The sequence below is a fragment of the Doryrhamphus excisus genome, chromosome 4 (assembly GCF_030265055.1).
Source record: "Doryrhamphus excisus isolate RoL2022-K1 chromosome 4, RoL_Dexc_1.0, whole genome shotgun sequence".
NCBI classification, from domain to species: Eukaryota; Metazoa; Chordata; class Actinopteri; order Syngnathiformes; family Syngnathidae; genus Doryrhamphus; species Doryrhamphus excisus.
The window spans coordinates 620,307-644,883 of NC_080469.1; the positions used below are offsets into that span (position 1 = coordinate 620,307).

A 24,577-nucleotide genomic window follows, 5' to 3' on the forward strand; every position below is an offset into this window, starting at 1 on the left:
GTCATTTTGGTTTTTAATGTAGAGCCCTGATGTATAAATACTGCACGTCTTTACTCAAAAGGTTTCCCTACTCCAGTTACTGGTTCCTGATCCTACCTGACCAAATCAATGTGAAGCATACTCGCGTTAGTATGTTGGTCTGCTACATAAAACAAAAACGTAGAAATGTCCATCATTGTTTTCAAAGTCAATGCTGATGTGTGTGGATATCTTGTTTTTCCTAAAACACAAACAAAAGAAGTCCGCTTTTATGGCTAACAAAGGACATTTAAAGCACCATTTAAGCCTTTGTCTTAACTACCCTTTTGTCCTGTTGTCCCCCCAGACGGCTTCTGTAACTGCAGCACTGCAGGAGAGGGGATTTTGTACCCAGATGAGTGTAACCGCAGCACCGGCCAGTGCTCGTGTCTGGACGGCTACAGCGGTCTACAGTGTGAAGACTGTGAGGAGGGCTACTTCACCAACGGCACCAGTGGCTGCCTACCCTGCGCCTGTGACTCCTTTGGTGCAGTTAGCCACCTGTGTGACAGGTACTGTTGTGTCCTGCTCCGATGCTTTATTTAAAATAGATGCTGGCACACTAATAGAAATGCAAAACAATACTCATTTATACTCATTTAGAACTACCCGCACGCCATGCTGGAAAGCCCCTGTGCACACTTCTCCAAGAGGAAGTTAGCATGCATGCAGTTTATAAATGAGCATAAAATAGTATGGTTTTTCATGTTATTAGTATTATTGCATGCAATTATGCCATTCGTGGGTGAATACTGGGGGTCTACCGTACTTGTGTAGCAGTAGTCCACAAGTCTACGGGAACACTTGGGAGTGTGACCAAGTGGAGCGAGTGTGCCTTGAGTCGGGCTGTGGGTGGAATACATTCAAACAGACCATTTTGAAAATACAGCTGGAAAGGTGCAGATTCTGGAAGATCTAGAAAGCTTTCTGTGCAGGTTATTATGTGTAGCTGCTCTGTAGGAGTCTACAATCCAATAAAAGGGCCGGAAAATGAACATAATAGGTCCCATTATTGTGTAAACCGTAAACAGCAACCCAAGGGAACAGCAAGATAGTTGTGTCTTACCTACATCAAGCATGGTGGCTGGAGCATCATGGCGTAAGGCTGCATGAATGCTGTGGGCGCCTGGGCAACCCAGTCTGCCAAATGTAGGCGTTGGAATGCCATTTCTCTGATGGGGAAGGAGCCAGAACTTGTGCAAAGGGTTGAGAAGTTCCAACGAGACATGCAAAACAACAGGTAGGCTCTTTGTACCTTTATGTAAATGACCCTACGGAAGCAACGTTCCTGTTTGGGCTGTAAACATGCCACTCAGTGAGCTCACAGTCAGAAGTAATAGATGTTAGTCATACAGTAATCCTGCACTACTTTGCGCTTCAAATTTGTCAATTTGTGAAAAATATATGAATTAATCAATCATGCTTTTTGGGCTCAGCTCATCTGCCCGAGTACCGGAGCACATTTACAGCAACACACACGATGGTCTTAGTCTTATTATAGATGGACTTATTTTCTCTAGCTATAGGGTAGCTATAGGGGTGTTATTTCATTTCATAGAGCTCTAACAATGTTAACAGGCTTCAGAGTAATGAAGTAAGAAAATAATAATTAGTTTCAGCTCTCATAACAATAGCATAATGAAAGGTTAACATTACGTATCGGTTGTCCATCTCTCACCAAACTCAACGTTTCGGACTGATTCTTCCAAAATCCCAGCACAACTTCAGAGCCTGCATTTTGATGACTGTTGACATATGAAGCACAGAGTAATAATGTTACATGGAAACAGTGGTGAGTATGCAAACAGCTGTAGACCTTTCATACGTGGCCAATGAAATGATTTGCTCAAAGTAGTCGTCAAGTTGGCGCCGCATCGTTGCAGCGTATCGTTCCTGTTTCCGGGCATAGTCAGGGAAATGGTCTCAAGAATTAAAAGTTTGTGGACATTTGGTGGAAAAGGGGCTTTAGACCGTCTGAGCCTGGCCACTGCTAACGCAGAGCAGGGGACCCCTGATGGAGCTAATTATTGGGAGTACACTAATTAGCCATGCTGCTGCTCTCATTAAGTAATGTGAGCCTTCGTTCTTTTCACCGCTCAGGGACCACTGCAGTGTTGGCATCGGAAACAAAAGACACTCGATGAGCTCGCCTAAATTCATCCTGCCAATCCGAGGCTGTTTTGACAAGATGTCATGAATTACTACTTGTTGGATTATGTGAAGCAGTAGACCAAAAGACGATAAATAGACGATGCGTACTCGCACTAGGCCACTTGTACCAGCATGCTTCCCCTCTTTTGGCAGGATTTCATGCGAGTCATAAAATGACTCATGCAGCTGGTCCATGCGGATGATAACCAACAGCATTCATAATAGAAATAAAGTCCAAAGACTCAAGTCCAACCCACCGGCGGCTACATGCATGTGCTTAAAGATGTGTCATTTCATTCATTCATTGGGATCACTGCTGATCACAAGTGACCAAATTTCCACATAAAATATCAGAATGACTCAAAAAAGACTGCAATGGTCCACTTAGTCAGAGAAAAGAACTTGACATTTAATTCATGCAAATAATTCATAGCGGCGGCAACCTGGTCCAAAATAAATCTCCAAATAAAGCTGGATGTAAGATGACGCTGTAAGATGTTTTGAATGGGGTATGGTGTATTTGGGATTGTTGTGCTGTTGACACCTGATGGCATCCAGGTTGCAGCTGTGTAGCTGTTGATTTGAAGTGAAAGTGGAACATTTGGAGGTGAGTTAATCCACTTGGCACAGCGCATCAGTACTACCGGCAGCACAACAGCCAGGGAGCCGTGTGTCAAAATGGACGTTTTGATGGGCAAATGGATTACTCCCGGTTTCTTGCCATGCCATTCTTGCCACCACCAACAACAGGATGAAGGGCTGGGGGCTGCAGGATGAAGAGCGTTGACCAACTGCAACGTTGTAATTGTGCTGTATGTGCCCCAATGGAGCTCTTTCCATCCATTGATGTTTTGCTGTTTATCATCGTGCAGATTTTTTCATTGGACATGGAACAAACATAAATTCTTCATGTATTATAATTCTACTTCCCTTTGTTAAAGACCAGTGACTACTCATTCAGAAGGAGGATGAGGAGGAGCCGCAAATATACCATGAAAGGTTCTCCTATTTGCCGATGTCGAACAGGAATGCTGGTGGAGCAAGATGCTTGGATTAGCCTGATACTGTGTTCAATGTAACAGTCAGGACCAGATGACGCGTCCCACCAGGCGGGTACGTGGGGCCTGACCCGCATTGTGGTGGGCCTCTGATGCACTTTAAAGGCAATGAGAGGCGTTCATTTGATTGTTTAAGATTACACTCGGCTGTGTTAACCCCTCTCACGCCTTCTCTCTCCTCCTTCTTTGCCACTTGCGCCGGCGGGAGGGATGGATGCGTGGGTGCGCGGTGCTGCGCCAGACTGCGCTGCTCACAAAATTTGCAAAGTGCGCTGGCCCCGTTGCGCCTGTGCTTGGTCTATGAAATTCGAGTCTAAGTCCGAGTATCCCATCCATTCTCCAGGTCCTGTCAGATGGGCCCTTCTGCTTTGTTTGCAACTTCTGTCACCAAGCAGAGAAATAGTTGCTGTCACAAAGAGTGACGCAGCAGGAATGTCAAAAGCAGCAGCAAGCCAGATTAGTTTTGTCAGCACTGGACTGGTCCCATGGCTGCGTGTGGCTTTTAGTTCCCGTCAAGCAGGTGTTTGAAAATCAAATATTGCAACAAACGGGAGCATGAAACACAGCTGCAGCACTGACCGGATGCAACAAGCTGTGGCAGCTCAGGAGGGACACTTAGGACATCACGGCTTCGTGTGCATTACAAGATGGACCACAGCCCGCGACGGTGTGAACGCGCACCGTTTTGCGCTGTTTCGTTTCAAATTCATACCGCCGATCAAAAGCCTCAGTAAGCATTGCCTGTCAGAAGGAAGGCTGTGCTGCACATCCACACTGAAACTGTGGCATTTGGCGTTACTATTGCCTTTGTGCCTTCATTCATATTCACGTCTGCTTGCTAACTGCTTGCACTTCGTGTAGCCCTGCCGCCACGAAGAGGCTTGATAGTTGAGAGGATGCTCGCTCTCTTTTGTGTTCATTTCATGTATGAATCAATATGAGTCAATGCACACAGACACATGCAGAGTGAACCCTCTTCTCATCCACTGTACACTTTTTCCACTTTTTTACAGACCTATGAATGGAGTTCAAATGTTGTATTCTCATGTTAAACCATGCCAAAGTTTCAGATAACGAGGTTTGAGCATTTGGAAGTGAGCCCTGGAAGAAGTTTGGGAGGACTGAAAACGCTCGGTTTCAGAGGGCGTTGTAAAACTGTTCTTTTGTTATGTCGTGTGGGTATGGTATACACAGTACATGCACAACACTACTATTTTATAGTCATGTGTAACCCGCAAGGTATGCTGGGAAGCCCACACGCATACTTCCCCAACTGGGAGTTTGCCAGCATGCCTTGTGGGTTATATATTTGTACAGTATATTTGTATGCAATAACACTCAAAGTGATGGTATTGTTTGTGTTCCATGTCACTGTGCAAGTATTTTGCTAAATAACATTGTAGAACATATTTCCAGTTGCGTATAAATTCAACAATAAGAAGAGCTATTACAGTATGTATGGCATTGAAGGTACTTCAGTGTTTGAGCAGTCACAGGCATATTGCTAAACTACTCGTCTTTCCTCACACTACGTTCTTCCTCGGTGGATTACAAGCTTTTCAAAGTCAGGTGACATCTGTAATTGGATCCTTGTTCACTGTACTTAAGAGCCCTAATAAGATTATCTCCTCTTGTTGGGTCTTAACGTGGCATTCACTGTCCTGGCCTTTCCAGCGTCCATGTGAGGTAAAATGGAGTCACACAGTTACCCTCTCTGAGAGTTAAGCAATGCAATTATTGGACCAAACTACTGTCATAACACTTGTGTACATTTATTAGGATCAACTCCTATCCTACTCCAGTGCAGGCACTGACTGAAGAGCTTTGTATGTATGTTTTATTTTTCTAAATACTGCATGAAAGGGCGCCACAGTCTGGGATGAAATATTTATTGTGCGTGATGTTTTCCTCTCTGCCTTGTGGTACTCATCATTGCAATCGCTGCATTTATGCATATTACAGGTGCTGCTCGGGTTCCATTCCTAGACCGTCATGTAAGTCGAGTTTTGGTACAACTTAAATCAACTTAAGTCGCTCACACTCTACACAGAACACACAAAGAACATAAAATACTACCCCTTATTTCAACCCGAACAAAGCCAATATGCTTGTTTTACCAGAACGTGAACAACATGCTGGTATCCACAACTCAACGTTTCTATTTCACAATGCATGTATTTCTAGTCTTCTCACATTATCAACTGAAACCTGAATGAAAAGCAGGTTTTTCATTTTCATGGTGATGGCACACTTCCACCAGAAGAGCCTGACGTACGCCTGGTAGACAAAATGAAGTGCAAAAAGCACATTGATTGTCACGCCCTGTGTGGGTTCCCATGTGACAGTTTGTCCGTGTTCCCCGTCTGGGCTTTAGTTTCCGTTTTTGACACCCTTATTTTGTATGGAACTTCCTACTTTGCCCTGCCTTCCTTCGTCGCCCCAATCATCCACACCTGTCCCTAATTTGTGTTGGTATTTAGTTCAGGTGTGTGCTCCTCCGTGTGGGATCATTATCGTTTGTCCGTCTGCTCCCCGAGTTGCTTTTTCCTGCTGCTGCAATTTTTGCCATAAATAAATATTTTGTACCTGCATTTGGTCCTGTTCTCTGCATCCTGGGGTCGAACCGTGAAGCTCTCAAGCCCGATCGTGACATTGATAAGTGACGTGGTCATCCACTCAGTATCGCTGTGAATGTGTCCATCTGCAGCTTTGTGTAGTTTCATTTTGTGCCGTCCTTTGGCAAGTAGCATATCCAATATTACTTGAGCAAGAAAAACGCACATATGGAATTGAGTGCTCTGTTCCAAGACTTGGAACTCTTGCCAGTGATGCAGTGGCGGTCATAGAATGAGGTTAAGCTTTGCACCCTATGTTCTAGTGACCTATTTTATATGCTGATCTGATGCAGAGTGACTCCTCTGTGAAATCACAGCAAAACAATAACAAAGCCCTCCTTGGCCACGAGGGTGCAATTATCCACTTGGGAGTTTTCACCATGTCCTGTCAGCCCCCGCCCCACCATATCGCTGTGAAGTACACTATACCATTGTTTAATTCCAACTGCCAAATTTGATGGCAAGTATCAGTCCATTTGGTTCGTTAGCTACTCTTCATTTCAATAGAATGCATATTAGGTTCACATTTCAAGACAGATGGATCCCATACCAGGGTCTGTCTAATGTAGCATCATTTCAAAGCTAACAGTGACAAAGTCACAACACCGAAACACTGAAACTGAACATACGTGGCAAGCCGCATCTCCATGATACACACTTCTTATGGTTGTAATTCTCCTGAGCACTTCCCATCATATTGTCTATGAATGTATGTTCATCTTGCCACAACTTTTGAGGCCAGATTGACTGTTGAAGCTCGTGCTTCGGTAGCCATACCTTTGCTATGGTGCATTTTAGGACCGCGTTAGGACAGAGTTAGTGCAACGTTACAATATACAATATATGTCAATACAATATGTCAATCAAGCTAAAAGCTAAAATAATTTTGCACCAAAATTCATATAAAGTTTTGTATTAAATGTTACATTTCGTTAGTCAGTAGAGGATTCGCTGCCTCTCATTCCTCTAAATAACGATACTAAAAATACTTATTTGATAATTAGATATATTTCAGGAAGTGAGAAGTCACAAGAGACACTTTATTTAGTAAGAATGGAATGCTCCAAACAGGCAAGCCATGAATACATTAATAATTATTGACTGGCTTTTCAGTCAGTCACAATCATTTGAATCCACTTCGTAAGAGAAGTTTTAGATTAGCAGCTTAGTACAATCTGTTGATTCTTTTTTATTTTTTGATGAATCGGATTTTACATTTCTGCCCTCGTATTCAGAAATAGAAGGTTTGCACCGTCAGAGCAAATAAGCGCACAAACCCCAGGTTGATGCTGGAATATTCCGTTAAAATGAATTGTAAATTGTAAATGAATTGTTTCACTGAATGGAGTAATGGGTTAGGCCGTAGATGGACCCAAATGAATACCAAGCAAACACCTACAGTTAGTGTTTGGGTCATCACCGTTCTTCCAATGTCAAAGCTGATACGTGTGAATATCTTCTATCGATTCATTGTTGCAGCTTTACACCAAAGGAGCACTCAGTGGTTCTTTGGTTCCTTTGTGGAGCACCGCAACCACAAGAGCCACAGCAAATGTGATGTAAACACGCCTTAAACCGTTACAGACAGCACATAACAACCATAGAAATGGAACTTATGTATGTTATATGACATAACAACCATAGAAATGGAACTTATGTATGTTATATGACATAACAACCATAGAAATGGAACTTATGTATGTTATATGACATAACAACCATAGAAATGGAACTTATGTATGTTATATGACATAACAACCATAGAAATGGAAGTTATGTATGTTATATGACATAACAACCATAGAAATGGAAGTTATGTATGTTATATGACATAACAACCATAGAAATGGAAGTTATGTATTAGCATGTTTGCATAGAAGAGTCAAAGCATGGAGTGAATGAGCTATGGCAGTAATCCGTGTACAACTCGGTGTACTATGTGAATGTATCAAAAGAAACTACAATACTTTGTCTTCGGGAATACTATGCACTTAATATTTGATAGTACCTTAAGAATAACATTGAGCCATCTGGTGAATGTGTGTGTTCTTCCCAACCTTGTCCTCAGCATTGTCCACGCCCCACTAAGCATCGCCTTGGGCCTTGCTCATTTGCATTAAGTGCACTTGTTAAACAAAGCCCCATTTGTATCAAGACCCACACCCACGCTCTTAGAAATGGCTCCCAGTCACTTGTGATTTGCTTCAGTTGTTAAGAAGTTATATTGTGTCATTCATCTTGTCTGAGTTGGAGGCCTGATCAGGCTTGACTTGGCATTGTGTTTGTTCTTCGTATTAATGATCCACAATGAGTTTGGGATCGCAGTGATGAGTTATGCTCGGGTTCAATTCTTCATTTGTTTCTGGAAGCCTGACTTATAGGACACCACAACAAAATGAAGTCCAGCTAAACAAATGCAAATCAAATTGCTTTTATGCTGTTTTGGAGTTGATAGATGCTGAAGGAAATGTCTCCATACATACATATTCACCATTTACTTCCAAAGTAATTGCTTTGACTTGTGTGAATGCGCCGTTAACTAACCAATCGAAAACCCACGCACCCATGGAGAGAACATGCAAACTCCACCCACCCAAGCCGAGAATCGAACCCAGGTCTTCCTGATCCTTCCCGGTCCTGAGCGAACAGGGAGTGGGATGTGCCTTGGACACTGAAGTCTAAAGACTGAAACAAAAGACAAAACGTAGTCGTACCAGGTTACCCAGTGTGTTTTTAGCATTGCCAATTGATGCTTTCTATACAAAATGGTTGAAGCAAGCATATCTTCTGTATTGTCCTTCCAGCTCAGGGATTTGTGTGTGCAAGCCAGGAGTGTATGGGCCCAAGTGCGATGAGTGCCACCCTGGTTTCTTCCACTTCAGCAGTACAGGCTGCCAGCCCTGCCAGTGTCAAAACCACACCAGCTACTGCCATCCACAGTCAGGTGAGGAATGTTGAATGAAGCAGTGCCATTATTGTGATCGTTGTTGTTGTCCTGCTCTACATGAACACAGCTATTAAAACAAAACAAAACAAAGCTTTTTTATTATCTTGTGCGCACCACATGTACAATAACACAGGCTACTAACCCAAGCTGAGATGAAGCCCAACATCACTTCCTGTCCGCCCCTACTCGGCTCCCTGAGGGAACACATTTACACAAACACACACAAGCAGTCTTCATTATGTCTTAAACATCTTAATTTCTGTCTATTATGTCGACTGTGTTGGGTAATAGGAGTATAAAGGTGACTATAAGAACTGTCAGGGTTCTAACCTTGACTCTAAGAATGATAAAACAATGTATTTAGAAGGCGCTAAACAGCCTTTGTATGCTCTAACTGAATGGAATCCGGTTGGGTCTGGAACCGATTCACCACAATAAATGAGGGATTACTGTATTTACTGTACATTCACTGCAGGTGCTCTTTAGTCCTCTCATTGGGTGTGTAACACTGGACAGCACGTCAATTAGGGTTTAGCGATATGGACTTAGCATTCCCTAGTGAGGAGTTATTTACGCATAATTCCTCACTAGCTCTGTACATAACCTCAGTAGTATATGCAAGTCAAAATATCTCCTGTGGCATGAAACTGTTCGATACCCCTTTTTGTGGTGGGGCATGGACAGTCCCACCCTTCCAGAGAGGGGAGGATATCGTTTATATTTTTAGAAATATTCCCGTACGTGTGGATTTAGCATTAATGCGCTTGTTCATTCTGTGATTTATCGATTAGAATAAGAAAGAGTAGTTACGTGCCAGTCGGCTTCCAGTTCCTGTGGGTCTGGACAACGAGGCTTTAATGGTGCAGTCGAAGCCATCCGATTGTGTGTATGTGCTGCATATGTTGGATTTTCTAGTACAGGGGTCAGCAACCCGCGGCTCCAGAGCCGCATGTGGCTCTCCAGCCTCTTTGTTGCGGCTCCCTTTGCAATGCTTGAATATTTTTTAGCACCCGTGTGGTGAAAATGCACGTCTTTGTTATGAGTTTACAAAAATCCAACTTTGTGTGAGACCATGAATGCATCCTGACTGAGTTCTGACTGGTGACTGAATGAGCAGACAGGATGCTATCCAGTTCTCTCTGACAGGTTAACATGAAGGGAAATGAGTAATACTTTGAGTTATTTGAGTTATTAATTATTATTAATGAGTTATTTGACGATTCTAAAAAATAAATTAGAGCTCATTTAAAAACAAAAGTTTATCTCCAGTACTAGCAAGAGTACTCCAACTCGTCTTTTTTTTTCCCTCCAATGTTGTTTTAAACATACAACGTTTTGCGGCTCCAGGCTATTTTTCTTTAGTGGGCAAGTGGGTGAAATGGCTCTTTTCATAGTAAAGGTTGCCGACCCCTGTTCTAGTGGAACGCCTCAGGCCGATAGGATGTGTGTCAAATAAACCTCCACATTTTCACCGTCAGTCTGATTTGTTTTGAGGCCTGAGAGTTGAGTTGGCTTTATCCTCGTCTCCTCGTCAGGAGGATTGCTGCTCACCTCCCAGGCTCCCAACTCCCAGGCTTTTAGTCTAAACCCTCAAGTAAAGTGAGCCGCTTGAAAAGGAGGAAAGGTGGAGGGGTCTGCGGTGATGCTTGTGATTGTGGCAGGGCGGTGGGGGGGGTTAAGAAGCCATATGTCCTGCCGCTATTATGCAGGACCAGATGGACTGCCTCACTCTGGCTCAGTGTTTGCAGTGCTGTGGATTAACTAAGGTTTGACAGTTCCCCCTAAAAACTGGCCTGTCTTCAGGGATACTCAATCAAGAACACTCTATAAACGCCAGGAAATTCGTCTGTGTACTTGTCTTTTGAAGAACAACACGGCTGTCCATGCTATTGTTTCTTCCTTCGCCTTATATGAAGATGAAAATCATCTGTCGACATGACTTGCACAGAGAAAATGTGTGTGTTTGAACACCAGTGACCATGAAATCTCCTTTCTTTCAGTGTGGCACTGTGGAGATTCAACTCAAGACCTTAACGCTTTCTAATGCCAGGGTTTTGGGGCTAAAACAGCAGAAAAGGTCCCAGCAACAGTAAATGTGAAGCTGTCCTTGAACCATTTGGAGGAGAGGTGCGGAGTTGGGCTCGTTTGAAAGTGAACATGCTTAAGTCAGAAAGCGTCTAAGGACAACTGACACTGACAGAAATAGAAAAATCGAAGATTCACAAGTCCACCTGTCAACAAACGCTACAACTGTCTAAATGGATGCCCGCAGGAACACAGCATACATATTGAAGTGCAAGTACGGAAGTGCGGAAATTGAACACATGGAATATATATGAATATATAATGAATATATGTCAGCAACCGTTTTTTTTATTTTTAGTGCTGTGAAGAGATTTCAAAACTGGAAAGATGACTTATCTGTAATGATGTCATTTGGAATGGATTCAACTTCTCTCTTTTTAATCTTTTTTGACGTATTTTCATTTGGATTCATCCACTTGTTAAGAACATTTGTCAGCCTGCAGGTTGCAGACTAGATCATACATGGGGGGTTCTCCTTGAGGTTGGTAAAGAGCTTTGATATGGCTTGCTAAATAGCTAATGTCCAAGTGTGCTAGTGCTAACGTTAGCTGCACTGGCGACTGGGTGCTTTGCATTGATGCGGCAGGCTATAGATGAACACCTTCGTTCTTCGTACCTGATGACAAAGAAGGCATATCACTCTACCTTTATGAATGGGGTGTTTTTCAAATGTCAATTTCCCTATCATTGTACATACTCCTCTATGTTCACGCCTCCTCACCTTGCCCTGTCGGCTGCAGCGGGAGGATGTCAGCATATGCTACACCAGGGGTCGGCAACCTTTACTACCAAAAGAGCCATTTTACCCCCATGCTCACTAAAGGAAAATAGACTGGAGCCGCAAAAAACATAATTTAAAAACAATTCGAAAGTTTGAATCTTTCTTAAATTTTTAATAGCAAATTTTTAATACTTATACAATTTTTTAATACTTATTTAATAATAAGTTTTAATAGCAGAATACAACAAATTGTTGTTTCTCGCCACATGCGAAGCATAAATGTAAGCCAGAGAAGCAGAGAAGAGAAAGGCATCTGTTCGGGCAGAATTGAAAACTACAAAAAAAGCTCATCCAATCACTAGTCAGAATTCTCTCTCTCTATATATATATATATATTTATTTATGGATATATTTACATGTATGTAATTGTATTTATTCTTCACATTATTATTTATTATTATACAGGAGCCAGACAACAACATTTTGTTGGCAATTTCACTGCTGTGTTATTGTGCAATGACAATAAAGAAAGTCTATCTAAAAAAAAAAAAATTCAGCCAGGATTCATTCAGGGTCTCACAGAAAGTCAGATTAAAAAAAAACTCATTGCAAAGATGCGTATTTTCGGGTGTTAAAAAAAAGGGAGCCACAACAACAAGGTCGAAGAGCCACATATGGCTCTGGAGCCGTGGGTTGCTGACCCCTGTGCTACACAAACCCAAACATCCCCATTCTGACCAGCGACCACCTCAGACAACTCAGATAGAGGAAGTACAAAGCATAAAAACACACTTAAAAAACTGCACTAAATAGGACAAATGAACAAACACTTTAATTGAACAAAGTGGTGATATTGCTGTTGTTTAGAGGCATTATCATACGATTAACAGGACATGCTGAGGCGTCCGGTCGGCTTCGCTTGCTGGATGGTGTTAGGAAAAGCTTTGCGCTTGTTCTCAACAGGGAGATAATACATCAGGGGTGGGCAAACTACGGCCCGGGGGCCACATGCGGCCCACTAAGCGTTTGAATCCGGCCCGCCAGTTGCTTTCTAACTTTTAACATACATGCTGGCAACATGACTTGCAAGTTGGATGTCTTATTCAGTCAAAAAAATAAATAATAATAAAAATAAAAATAATGAATTATTATTTTTTTTAATGTAAAATTCAAGTTTGTTGTTTGATGTGGTCTGGTGTTTAAAGCGTTTGAATCCGCCCCCGCCAGTTGCTTTCTAACTTTTAACATACGTACATGCTGGCAACATGACTTGCATGTCGGATGTCTTATTCAGTAAAAAAAAAATAATAATAAAAATAAAATAAAAAAATAATCATAAAAATGTAAAATTAAAGTTTGTAGTTTGATGTGGTCTGATGTTTAAAATGCTCTGGAAAAAAAGGGATATATGGAACATATTTAAAACATATAGCTAATAATCTGACACGTTTACAGATAAAATTATACAAATAAGTAAATAAATAAAATAAATATTAAACATATAAAAATATAATATAATTGATATATAATGTAATTAATAATATAATTATAATATATAATAAATTATATATATATGTAGATTAAATATAATATATAATATAATATAATAAATAAAATTAGACAAATAATTCAAGGTGGACTGTTAGAATTATAAGCAAATACAAATATATATACAAATATACATATATACAAATAAATAAATTAATAATAAATATATAAAACATAATATAATATATTAAATATAATATATATAATAATACAATTAATATATATAATATAATTAATCATTATAATATATAATAAATAAATAAAATTAGAGAAATAATTAAAGGTGGACTGTTATAATTATAAGCGTAAAATAGTGTGTGTGTTATAAAAAATATATTCTGGCCCCCCGCACAGTTTTGTTAACTCAATGCGGCCCACGAGTCCAAAAGTTTGCCCACCCCTGTAATACATGATCACAAGGCCTTGCAACAAACACACCCTGCTTTTCTACCATCTCGCACACACACACACACACACACACACACACACACACACACACACACACACACGGTTTCATAATGACTCACCTTCCTGTATTTTGGCTGAGACCCCCAGCCATGTAGCCAGGATCAGATCAATACACCAACAGTTAACAGGAAGTGGAAGAGGAACTCTGTTTGACTTTAGACGCTGGCCGGACCTTCCTAGACCTTGGCTGGGTGGCTGACCATTCTCTCCCGTGACATGTCAGTTAATTCATTCGTTTTTACCCCGAAAATCATTCATTCATTTTCTCACGCTTATCCTCACGAGGGTCGCAGGGGGTGCTGGAGCCTATCCCAGCTGTCTTGGGGCAAGGCGCGGGGTCCACCCCGGACTGGTGGCCAGCCAATCCCAGGGCACATATAGACAAACAACCATTCACACTCACATTCATACCTATGGACAATTTGGAGTGGCCAATTAACCTAGCATGTTTTTGGAATGTGGGAGGAAACCGGAGTACCCGGAGAAAACCCACGCATGCACGGGGAGAACATGCAAACTCCACACAGAGATGGCCGATGAACCCTGGTCTCCTAGCTGTGAGGTCTGCACGCTAACCACACGACCGCCGTGCAGCCCACCGTAAATCATTTTTAGAAATAAACCTATAAATAATCCACAAGTCAGTCAAAGTGTAGTAATACAACAGCATTGAAGTGCTGATATTGACACACTCTAAGAGGGTGGAGAAATGGCACCCAAGTCCAACACAGTATGGCTGCGTTGGTAGACTGCTTGGCTCCTGATGCAGAGATGGTCGGTTGGGCAGATTTGAGCGCAAACTACCAATTTACTCTTACTTTCACTCTACATTTTAGCATCTTTCCACAGCATTTCAGTCAGGCTTCAGCTTCCCAACGGCTCCTGTGTGTAAACATTCAAAATGTTTATTTTCATATCTTTTCCAAAGCATTTCAGTATCACTTTTTAGCATTCACATCATCTTGTTGTATCTGAAATTGCCCCTATTGAATTGTCTAACCTGTCTTCCCTCAGGTGTGTGCCTCAACTGTGAGGGCAACACCCAAGGCTCCAACTGTGAGGAGTGCAAGCCTGATCATTACCGCAGCCCTGGCGCAACATTGACTGAAGCCTGTGTCCCATGCCCCTGCTCCAACGCCTCTTCCACTGGCACCTGTCACACCAGTGAGTCCATGACCTCACACACACACACACACACACACACACATCGACACATCCGTCATCACATTTAGTACCTGACTTCATGGGAGGTCCTGCAAGGGCAGTTGATAGGCATGTTCTTCATTGGAATTATATAGACTGAAAACAATCCAAAAACACGAAACACTCACTGTTGTATCGCTGTAAGCACTTTGACTTTGACTTTGAAGGTCCGTGAGGTGGGCCAAGTCAATGCTATTTTCCAAATGGTTCCATGGCGGGATGGTTTGGCTCCCGGGTCTGAGTTTGACACAGATGAATTGGATTTAAATTGCTGCTCATGGAAAAGTTCATTTGGTTTCCGTTGGAGTCTATCCTTCTGGAACGGGTTCATGATGCTCACCAACCTTGTGACAAAGATTAAAACATCGCTGGAAAATGTCTTGCTTAAGGAAAAGCCGTCTCGCGAGAACAGGGCAGCCTGGGGCCAATTTGATTGTGAACCAATTTGACTCGCTTTTATGATTGCTAAAATAGTAATATGGACGAGACGAGGCAGTGATCAAGGCATTATTGAAAGCGCACACCTTGCAAGCCAACCTACCACGGTGTTCCCAGAGTCGGCGTTTTTTTGCATTGGAGTTGAACAGCTGCTGTTATGTTAATGTCCAAGCAGATGCTGTGGTATTTCTCCATGTGATCAAAGTTACCTAAGATTTGTCAGATCAAAACACGGCAATGTTTGGTTGTATCTGCACCCTTAATCTCTGAGCAGTTCTATCGATACTCGTTACATTTGGCTGAGCACCTACTTCATAACACAGAGATCTGTGTTGGCAATTTAGCAACATGGTCGCTAAATTTAGCAAGTAAGTTTGCACGTTACAAGTGAATGACAGGAAGTATTTTTTGCATCCAAAGGTGAAGCATCGTCCGTGCAGGTGAACGGGAGTAGAGCTCCAGCTTCATACTGCAATGCAATGAAAGCTGCATAAACCCCTCCACAATGCCACCCAACCCCTGGCCAGCAACTGAGCCAAGATGGCGGCGCTTCGACACTCTGTCACCTTGCAACACGTTGCCTTCCTGACGATACACACAGGTGTGCAAAGTGTGATGCAGGGGCCATCTGTAGAACGTGGCTTATTGCAGAAATAAAACAAACAAAAACTTAGCAAAGGGCAAAGTATTTTTACACATTGCCTGCTAGAAAATACACAAACGCCAATTCTGCAACTTTACAGCGTGAAATATGAGATATTAAAGGAGGTATCACATTATTATGATATGGTAATATTATCAAAAGTGGGTTAGGGCAGCACGGTGGTCTAGTGGTTAACATTTGGCCAAACAGTAAGGACACCTGAAAGATTTGGGTTGGAATCTTTGTTTGGCATCTCTGTGTGGAGTTTGCATGCTTTTCTCCGGGTACTCCGGTTTCCTCCCACATTCCAAAAACATGCTAGGTTAATTAGCCACTCCAAATTGTCCATAGGTATGAATGTGAGTGTGAATGGTTGTTTGTCTATATGTGCCCTGGGATTGGCTGGCCACCAGTCCAGGGTGACAGCTGGGATAGGCTAACTAGGATAGGGCAGGACAATAAACATGTCAAAATGCATCTTGATGGTTTAGCGACCGAGTTAAATAAAACAAGTGGATCTTGTCTCGTTAGCAAGGTTTCACTGTGTTAGCGTGGTCTCTTCTTCTACTTGGTGGAGTCCTTTTCATTTTCAGATATGGACTCATGACATACATCACTTGTCCCGTTAGCGTTCACCGCAGCTCGTCCATGTGCATCAGCCTTTTGGCCATCTGCCTTGGTCTCATCACCTTCCTCTTCTCAGGCGACTTATCTGGAGTCATCAGCCTCATCCTGCATAGCAACAGCCATGTTTAGATACGCTGTGGCTGTCAGGTTATGTTGGCGCCTGCAGGGGGTTGCGCTAGATGTTCTACAGCGTGGGAGGGCGGGGGGAAAGGGACATGAACCAGGCTGAGCTGAGCTGGGACAGGATAATCACAGCTGGGCCATTTCAAGGCTACGAAGGCAACATCATGCTGGGGGATGGGCGGCATCACCGCCATCACGGCAGGAATAAGCCCATTCAAAAGGAAATGGTGTGAACAGGAGTTCGGACTGAACACCAGAGCATGGACAGGAAGCACCTCCAAGCCCAGGTTGCCTTGGCGACATGATACATGAGCAGAAGCGGCATCATGGCTCCACACTGCAGAAGAAAGGTGTTGGGAATATGTTGATGACTTGGATTCTTCTCAGTGGAAATATCCATTGTGACACCAGAGAGGTGAAGTGGAGCACTGCTCCAGTTCAAAATGTGGGTCACACATACTAAATTACCCATGAATGATTGGATCTGCACCCACTCATGTCGCCTGGCCTGCCTTCATTTGGAACGTTTCAGCACTTGCTTAGTTTGGAAATCGTGGGTGCCTACCTGGTTCCTGGGGGTCTGAAGGAAACAGTGGGGAATGATATTTTAGTGGCTGGGGAAGACTTGTAAATGACTATACGTACTATGAGCGTTTCTGAACGTTCTCTCTATATGATGACCTTTGACTAGACAAGCATATTATATTGATTGGCTTTTGGACTGACATTATTGCAATACTTGTTTAAATATTGGGTGAGGGTTAGGGTTACAAATACTTCAACTTGCCGATATAGTTCATGTTCAAACAGCTCAAATAATGCATAAGGCTAAAAATAAGCAATTAGCTAAAAATGTCATCCAATACTTCTCTACAAGAGAGGAGAAATATGATCTCAGGGAAGAAGTACATTTGAAACACTTCTATGCTAGGACTACGTTATGCTAGCCATAGCATTTCAGTATGTGGAATCAAACTATGGAATGGATTGAGTAAGGAAATCAAACAATGCACAACGATGAGCCAATTCAAGAAACAATACAAGCAGTTGATGTTTGCTAAATCCAAGGATGAAGAGTCTTGAACCAGTCATGATGTGCTATATATATCACTATATTGACACGCACTATGGTACACATTATGGCATTGGATGCTCATATCACACAGTACTTCACTACGAGGTACATTATTTAAAAAAAAAACCTTAAACTGTATTATGGAAAGCAGGAAGTGAACAAATGTAAGAGTTAGTGATTGTAAAAGTACCAGATGGAGGGGTAGGATTTAATAAGCTTTGCTTCTTCCTACTCCTTTTGGACATGTGGAACTGGGAACTGATTATGGGATGCACTCAATTGGAATCTGATGCATGTTCAAATGAAATGAAACCATTACCATTAGCATTAGCATGAGCATTAGCATTATTGCAAGGAAAGTGCTGGTTATGTGAGATGGAGAAGAAGTCATCTTCCTTGAATACTTCCAAGCTGTTTTCTTAGTTGAAGCCAGCGGTGGTGATGTGCTGAATGAGCCCAGTGTATCATTTCATTCACTTGTATCGGTCCAGAGTTTCATACTTGGCACTTTGTTCTTGTTGAGTCACGTGGAAATGTGCACAAGCATCGCGGTCCTCCATCATCATATAATCTGTGGTGGAAATTCAAGCAGAAGCTCCAAGTTGTCAACATGGGAACCTAAGGTCTTATTCCCTCCCAAGATGTGGAAATGGAGGACAGTAGCAGCCAGGATAGGAGGTAGAGCACACCTTGGCACCTTAAATGGAGAACTTTGGTACAACATTTCAATAACTGATCAGATGTTGTCGTCTGTCCACGCAGGCCAGCATGGCAGGTTTTGTGGGATCATATTGCGACCTCGAGGTTGTGAGAGGAAGCTGACTGAAAGGGAACACAAAGGTGCTGCCGATGAGGAATATTGGATGCCTTAATGTGGATCAGATATCAAGCTGATGGAAGAACAGTTGGTGACCTTCTCAATATGCTCTCTGACATTGTTGGGGCCCTCTAGTCACCTTTACCCTCCTATGACCCAACATAGTAGACATAAGAAGAGAAATAAGACATAAATAAGACTCTTGCACGTGAGTGTTGCTAGCGGAGCTGAGTGGAGGTGGACAGGAAGTGACTTTGGGGCTTCAGATTAGAGTTTTAGGTTGCCATGGGTTACAGGCCACAACACCAGCCCATGTTAGGGATTATTGTGCCGATTGTGAGATCATTCCAACCTGCAATAAGTCTGGTGCTTGTGTGTCTCGGTAGCTTTGCTGACACATAGTGTCCAGTGTATAATACTACATATCATCACAATGTCTTTGAATGCATCTTCCGAATGCCTTGGATTTGTATTGTACTTAAATTCCTAATTTAGACCAAAAATGTGCTTAAATATGCATCATTTTGACACATTCAACCATGAATCAGCATTCATATTTTAGGGTTACCCTAACCCAGGGGTCGGCAACCTTTACTATGAAAAGAGCCATTTCACCCACTTGCCCACTAAAGAAAAATAGCCTGGAGCCGCAAAACGTTGTATGTTTAAAACAACATTGGAGGGGAAAAAAAAAGACGAGTTGGAGTACTCTTGCTAGTACTGGAGATAAACTTTTGTTTTTAAATGAGCTCTAATTTATTTTTTAGAATCGTCAAATAACTCATTAATAATAATTAATAACTCAAATAACTCAAAGTGTTACTCATTTCCCTTCATGTTAACCTGTCAGAGAGAACTGGATAGCATCCTGTCTGCTCATTCAGTCACCAGTCAGAACTCAGTCAGGATGCATTCATGGTCTCACACAAAGTTGGATTTTTGTAAACTCATAACAAAGACGTGCATTTTCACCACACGGGTGCTAAAAAATATTCAAGCATTGCAAAGGGAGCCGCAACAAAGAGGCTGGAGAGCCACATGCGGCTCTGGAGCCGCGGGTTGCTGACCCCTGCCCTAACCCCACCCCTAACCCTGACCAGAGCAGTATCGCTGAGCTCGGTAGTCCAGGCCGGGTAAAACCGTAACAGCAATAGAACTACTTAGAATTTCACCGTGTTAAAATGTGACATGTTGACATATGGTATTGTATGAAAATCGTATGAATTTGCACAAAAGCAAAATGTTTTGCTGAAAGTGTCAAGTTAATGTGTAAGCAGTGGCAGCTTAGCATTTTGGTTATGGCGACAGCAGACTTAAAGAGTTCCAGTGTGAAACACCAAGCTAACGTCAACGCCTGCCTCGTACGTTTCTGTTCCCACTCAGATCCCAGCGGCTCCCCAGTATGTGAGCAGTGCCTTCCCCAGTACGGCGGCCCCCTGTGTGACCAGTGCAGCGGGGGCTTCTACAAAGCGTCCGGGGCGTGCGTGCCGTGCGACTGCAGTGGGAATGCAGACCCTCAGCGTGGCGCCCAGCTCTGTCACCCCGACACCGGCCACTGCCTCGGCTGCATGAACAACACCGCCGGCGCCCGCTGCCATCTTTGTGCTCCAGGATTCTCAGGAGACGCCCGAGCTCATAACTGCAGCCGTCTAAGTAAGTATGCGTATACATGTACTGTACATGTACTGTACATATACGTATATTAGGCTGGTAGTGTTAGTCACGTCGCTTCTCATCTTCTGTCACGGTCACATTGACACAAGCCCCCAAATAGTAGCTGTCCTCGGGTATGCCTGTCTGCAACTAGCAGATGCTAACCCAAATGTAGCAGTTCAAAGTCAAAAAACAAAACAAAAAACAGCGGAGAGACGCAGCAAACGTGTAGTTATGTCTTATGGCCACTAGGTGTCAGCTTTTACTTTTAGTTCCATTCTGTACTTGGCCGCTCCTTATGATGAAAACAATAATAATGTTGCTTTATTGTTTGCTCTATTTACTTGCTTTTATTCAACTCCATTTTTTCTGTAAAGCGTCTTTGAGCATTTTGAAAAGCGCTATACAAATAAAATGTATTATTATTATTATTATTATGACTGTTTGCAGTTCTAACTTGCGATTTGGACTCTCTCTCCTCAGCACCTCAGCTGATTCCCCCACCAGCAGTGCGACCCACGCCAGAGGTCCCCAACTCAAGTACTTCCTCCTTTAGCAGCCTGACCACCACCAGAGCGAGAGGCGTCTCCGCCTCCGTCTCCGCCTCCGTCTCCGCCTCCAACGGCAACTGGAGCACGGCCGCCACACCTCAGGCCATGCTGACTAGCCTGAGCAGCCCCACGGACAACACCACGGCGTCTCTGACCGAAGTCTCCTGGACGCAGTTCAACATCATCATCCTGGCCGTCATCATCCTTGTGGTGGTGATGCTGCTGGGCTTTGTCGGAGGCGTGTACACTTACAGAGAATACCAGAACCGCAAGCTCAACGCCCCCTTCTGGACCATAGAACTGAAAGAGGACAACATCAGCTTCAGCAGCTATCACGACAGCATCCCCAACGCCGACGTGTCGGGCCTCCTGGAGGACGAGGCCAACGAGGTGGCGCCCAACGGTCAGCTAGCGCTCAGCACACAGGGAAACTGCTACAAGGCTTAGCGCCCCGGACTGGACCACGCTGCTGCAAATCCAAAGCTCACTGCTGCTCGACCGGCCGCTCGACCGGCCGCTCGACCGGCCGCTCGACCGGCCGCTCGACCGGCCGCTCGACCGGCCGCTCGACCGGCCGCTCGACCGGCCGCTCGACCGGCCGCTCGTCTGCGGCGCTTCCCAACTCCACTCACACCCTTTCTGGATGCCAAGTGTCCAAAGAAAAGTCTTTTATGTGTTGTTTCTCCAAAGGATGTGCCGTTTTGCTAACACCAATCAGAGGACTTCAAGGAGGATTTTCAACGACTTGACTTTTGGCCGTTTGAGTTGAAAGGCGATCACTCAAACGGCCGTCTTAAATGGAGACAATGATTGTTATTGAATGACTTTTTATTCACGTATATATTATTTATTGGTTCCGTTCTTGGGAAGAAATGCTGCACATGTATGACGTGTTTGTTCATCGTGTTTTATCTCCCGTGCGCTTGATTTTCTTTTCATGTCTAGTTTTACGTGTGTTTTCTCCAGAGGGAACAATGACGGCTGCTGGTTCATGCATCTGTTGTTAATAGCGTCCTCCCTTTCTCCTCAACGCATGCCGGTCACCTGACGTATCCTCCAGGAGTGCTTCTTTCCCAGGCATTTGATCAGCACATCGAGCACCGCTGCAGGGCAGTGGCTTACATGAACCGCCAGACTGTACACTTTCACTCCCTGGTTGCCCTCCAGCTGCTGATTGGTTGGCGCCGACACCTCAAATTTGCACCGCTGAGATGCTGTGAAATGTTGATGTTTTGTGTGTTGCCACGGCTACCGTGTACGAGAACGACCAACAACATGGCTTCGAGTTCCCGCAAAATTTGAGAAAGAATAAACTATTTAAATGATTTCTTATCCAGAATGCACCGCTCATTGTCGTCGGCGAGTACGTGCCAGATTGATGCAAACATGACAAGTCCATGCAGTGAATCCCTCGCATGTTTGCTAATAGCGTGAAGTGTGACCGCGCCACACAGACTATGCAGGTATGGAAATAGACGTGCAAAACAATACCATTCGATACCACTGTATAACCCGCAAGACATGCTGGGAACCCCCCAAACATCCCCAACAGGAAGTTGGGGGTGCTATGTTGTTATACAATTGTATTGGTTTGAATGTGCTTTGCATTTTGCGGCTTCACTCCGTTTTCCAAAAATATATCCATGACTTAATCATACTGATTGATGGTTGAATACCGTCTATTATTAGTCATAAAAAAACGGATCATTTGTCCCAAATTCAGCATTTTCAAGCATAAAAACGTCTAAATGAAGTACAATACAATCATAAGGTATTCAGAAGATGCATTTAAGGACAATATGTAGTATTCTACACTGGTGTCAGTAAGGTTACTGTAATGTTGGATGAGACACACAAGCACCAGACTTGATCGTTTTTTGCAGGTTTGCGTGATCTCACAACAGCCACAATAATCCCCAACAGGGGGTACTGTTAAAGCTAAAACTCAACTCCAAACCCCTGACATCACTTCCTGTTTGCCACCCACTCAGCTCCCCGAGGGAACACATTTACAGCAACACACACAAGCACAAGTCATAGGGCTTATTTTCTTTATATCGGGTAAAAGGAGCTATATTTATCTAATAACACGACAAGTGATATGTATTGTGGTCACTGGGGGGCAGTAATGACACAAACCATTGATGATACATTACCTTACATAACATTACCTTCACACTGCATGACTTCACCCACGGCATGTCCAACCTGACAAAATTGACAAAATTTCTCCTCCGATTCCGTGAGGAAGTGGTACTTTTTTGCTTCTTAAGTTTAGAAGAAAGAGGCTAACTGGTTATCTTGCTAGCTATCAGCCATCTCAAAATGAATAATCAGACGAAATGTGACCGTGGGGTTTTATTTCAAGTCTAAACAGCTCTAATAATGTTTAGAAAAATGTATTTCAAACATCATAAACAGGTTTTCTACGCTCTAGTTGCAAAAATAGTCAAATTCTTAACATGAAATCCTGTATCTCAGAAATGAATGAATTGCGTCTGAAACCAATGAACCACGACGAACCAGGGACGACTGGACGAGAATTGACGTTGCAAACGTATGTGAGTGATTTGGATCGTATTTAGGCCAGCGGAGAAGGCTTTGCTGGCTACGACTGCACACCACTGCTAGACCCAATTAACCGCCACGAACTTGGGATCGCTATATGAGTAACCGATGGCTGTCAGTAGGTTTGGATTGTTTCCAAGTTATCAGATACCAGATGCCAAATCGGTACTTTTGAAAGGTGCCCGTGCTTAAACGGACTCGACAAAGGAAAACATCAACATGTTGCCCCAAAACAATGGCCTTTTTAAATGCTTTTGCAAATGTCAAATATGTGCCGACATTGTTGTCAATCTGTTGTTTACTTTAGGAGTTTTGGAATGCAATGTGACTTGGATGCACGGTGGTCTAGTGGTTAGCACGCTCTCCACAGTCTGGAGGTCAGCGTTTGAATTTGGCCGTGGAAAAGTTTTCAATCAAAAGTGTTTGTTTTTTTTGGTTGTTTTAAGCCCTAGAAACAATGCGTGATGCTAATTGTGAGACACAACTCCTCAGGTAACGACTCTTCCCTTCTGTGTAAATGTGTACAGATGAATGTGAATAGTAGCTTCTTATTGTAGACTTAGAGTAATACTGTGTCACCAGGGCACCCACCATCTTGCTTTTTATACCCTTTCTCTTTCTTCTTGGCAGTCAACATGGCCATATATGCAGATTGAATGGACTTGAATGCACCGCCAACTTGAAACAAACACTGAAACCATGAAACCATGTGAATAACACCCCAAGGTCAACTCCAATAAAAAAATCTGAACTGCCCGTTTCTGCAATTGCACTTTTTTGTTACGACTAAAAGTAAAGACACTGGAACGTCACACAGTTGCAAATTGGTGGTTCAAATAAAGATTTTCTTTTAAAGCTTTTAAAGGTTTTTTTCCATAGAAAACACATGTCATTCACCGTGAGATGGTAATCATGTATAAATACACTGGAACCTTGGTTAGCATCGGGAATTTGCACCACAATGTCCGACTCTCTCCAAAACATACACAAGCTAGCTTCCTTCCTTCCTTCCTTCCTTCCTTCCTTCCTTCCTTCCTTCCTTCCTTCCTTCCTTCCTTCCTTCCTTCCTTCCTTCCTTCCTTCCTTCCTTCCTTCCTTCCTTCCTTCCTTCCTTCCTTCCTTCCTTCCTTCCTTCCTTCTTTCCTTCTTTCCTTCTTTCCTTCCTTCCTTCCTTCCTTCCTTCCTTCCTTCCTTCCTTCACTCACTCATTCACTCACTCATTCATTCCCCACGTGAGATTGATGGGATTGTTCAGTTCAGCTTATTAA

At 43.1% G+C, this 24,577-nt stretch overlaps 1 protein-coding gene across 1 annotated transcript in view; it reads left to right on the forward strand.

Annotated features, from left to right (window-relative positions):
* Nucleotides 1-24,189, forward strand: part of si:ch211-158d24.2 (multiple epidermal growth factor-like domains protein 9) — a 32,088-nt gene extending 7,899 nt beyond the window's left edge. The window contains exons 2-6 of the mRNA XM_058070431.1: nucleotides 326-530; nucleotides 8,647-8,786; nucleotides 14,626-14,775; nucleotides 19,921-20,190; nucleotides 20,674-24,189. Of these exons, the coding sequence (XP_057926414.1) occupies nucleotides 326-530; nucleotides 8,647-8,786; nucleotides 14,626-14,775; nucleotides 19,921-20,190; nucleotides 20,674-21,188 (1,280 nt within the window). The 3' untranslated portion in view covers nucleotides 21,189-24,189. The remainder of the gene's footprint in view (nucleotides 1-325; nucleotides 531-8,646; nucleotides 8,787-14,625; nucleotides 14,776-19,920; nucleotides 20,191-20,673) is intronic.
* Nucleotides 24,190-24,577: the final 388 nt, after the last annotated feature.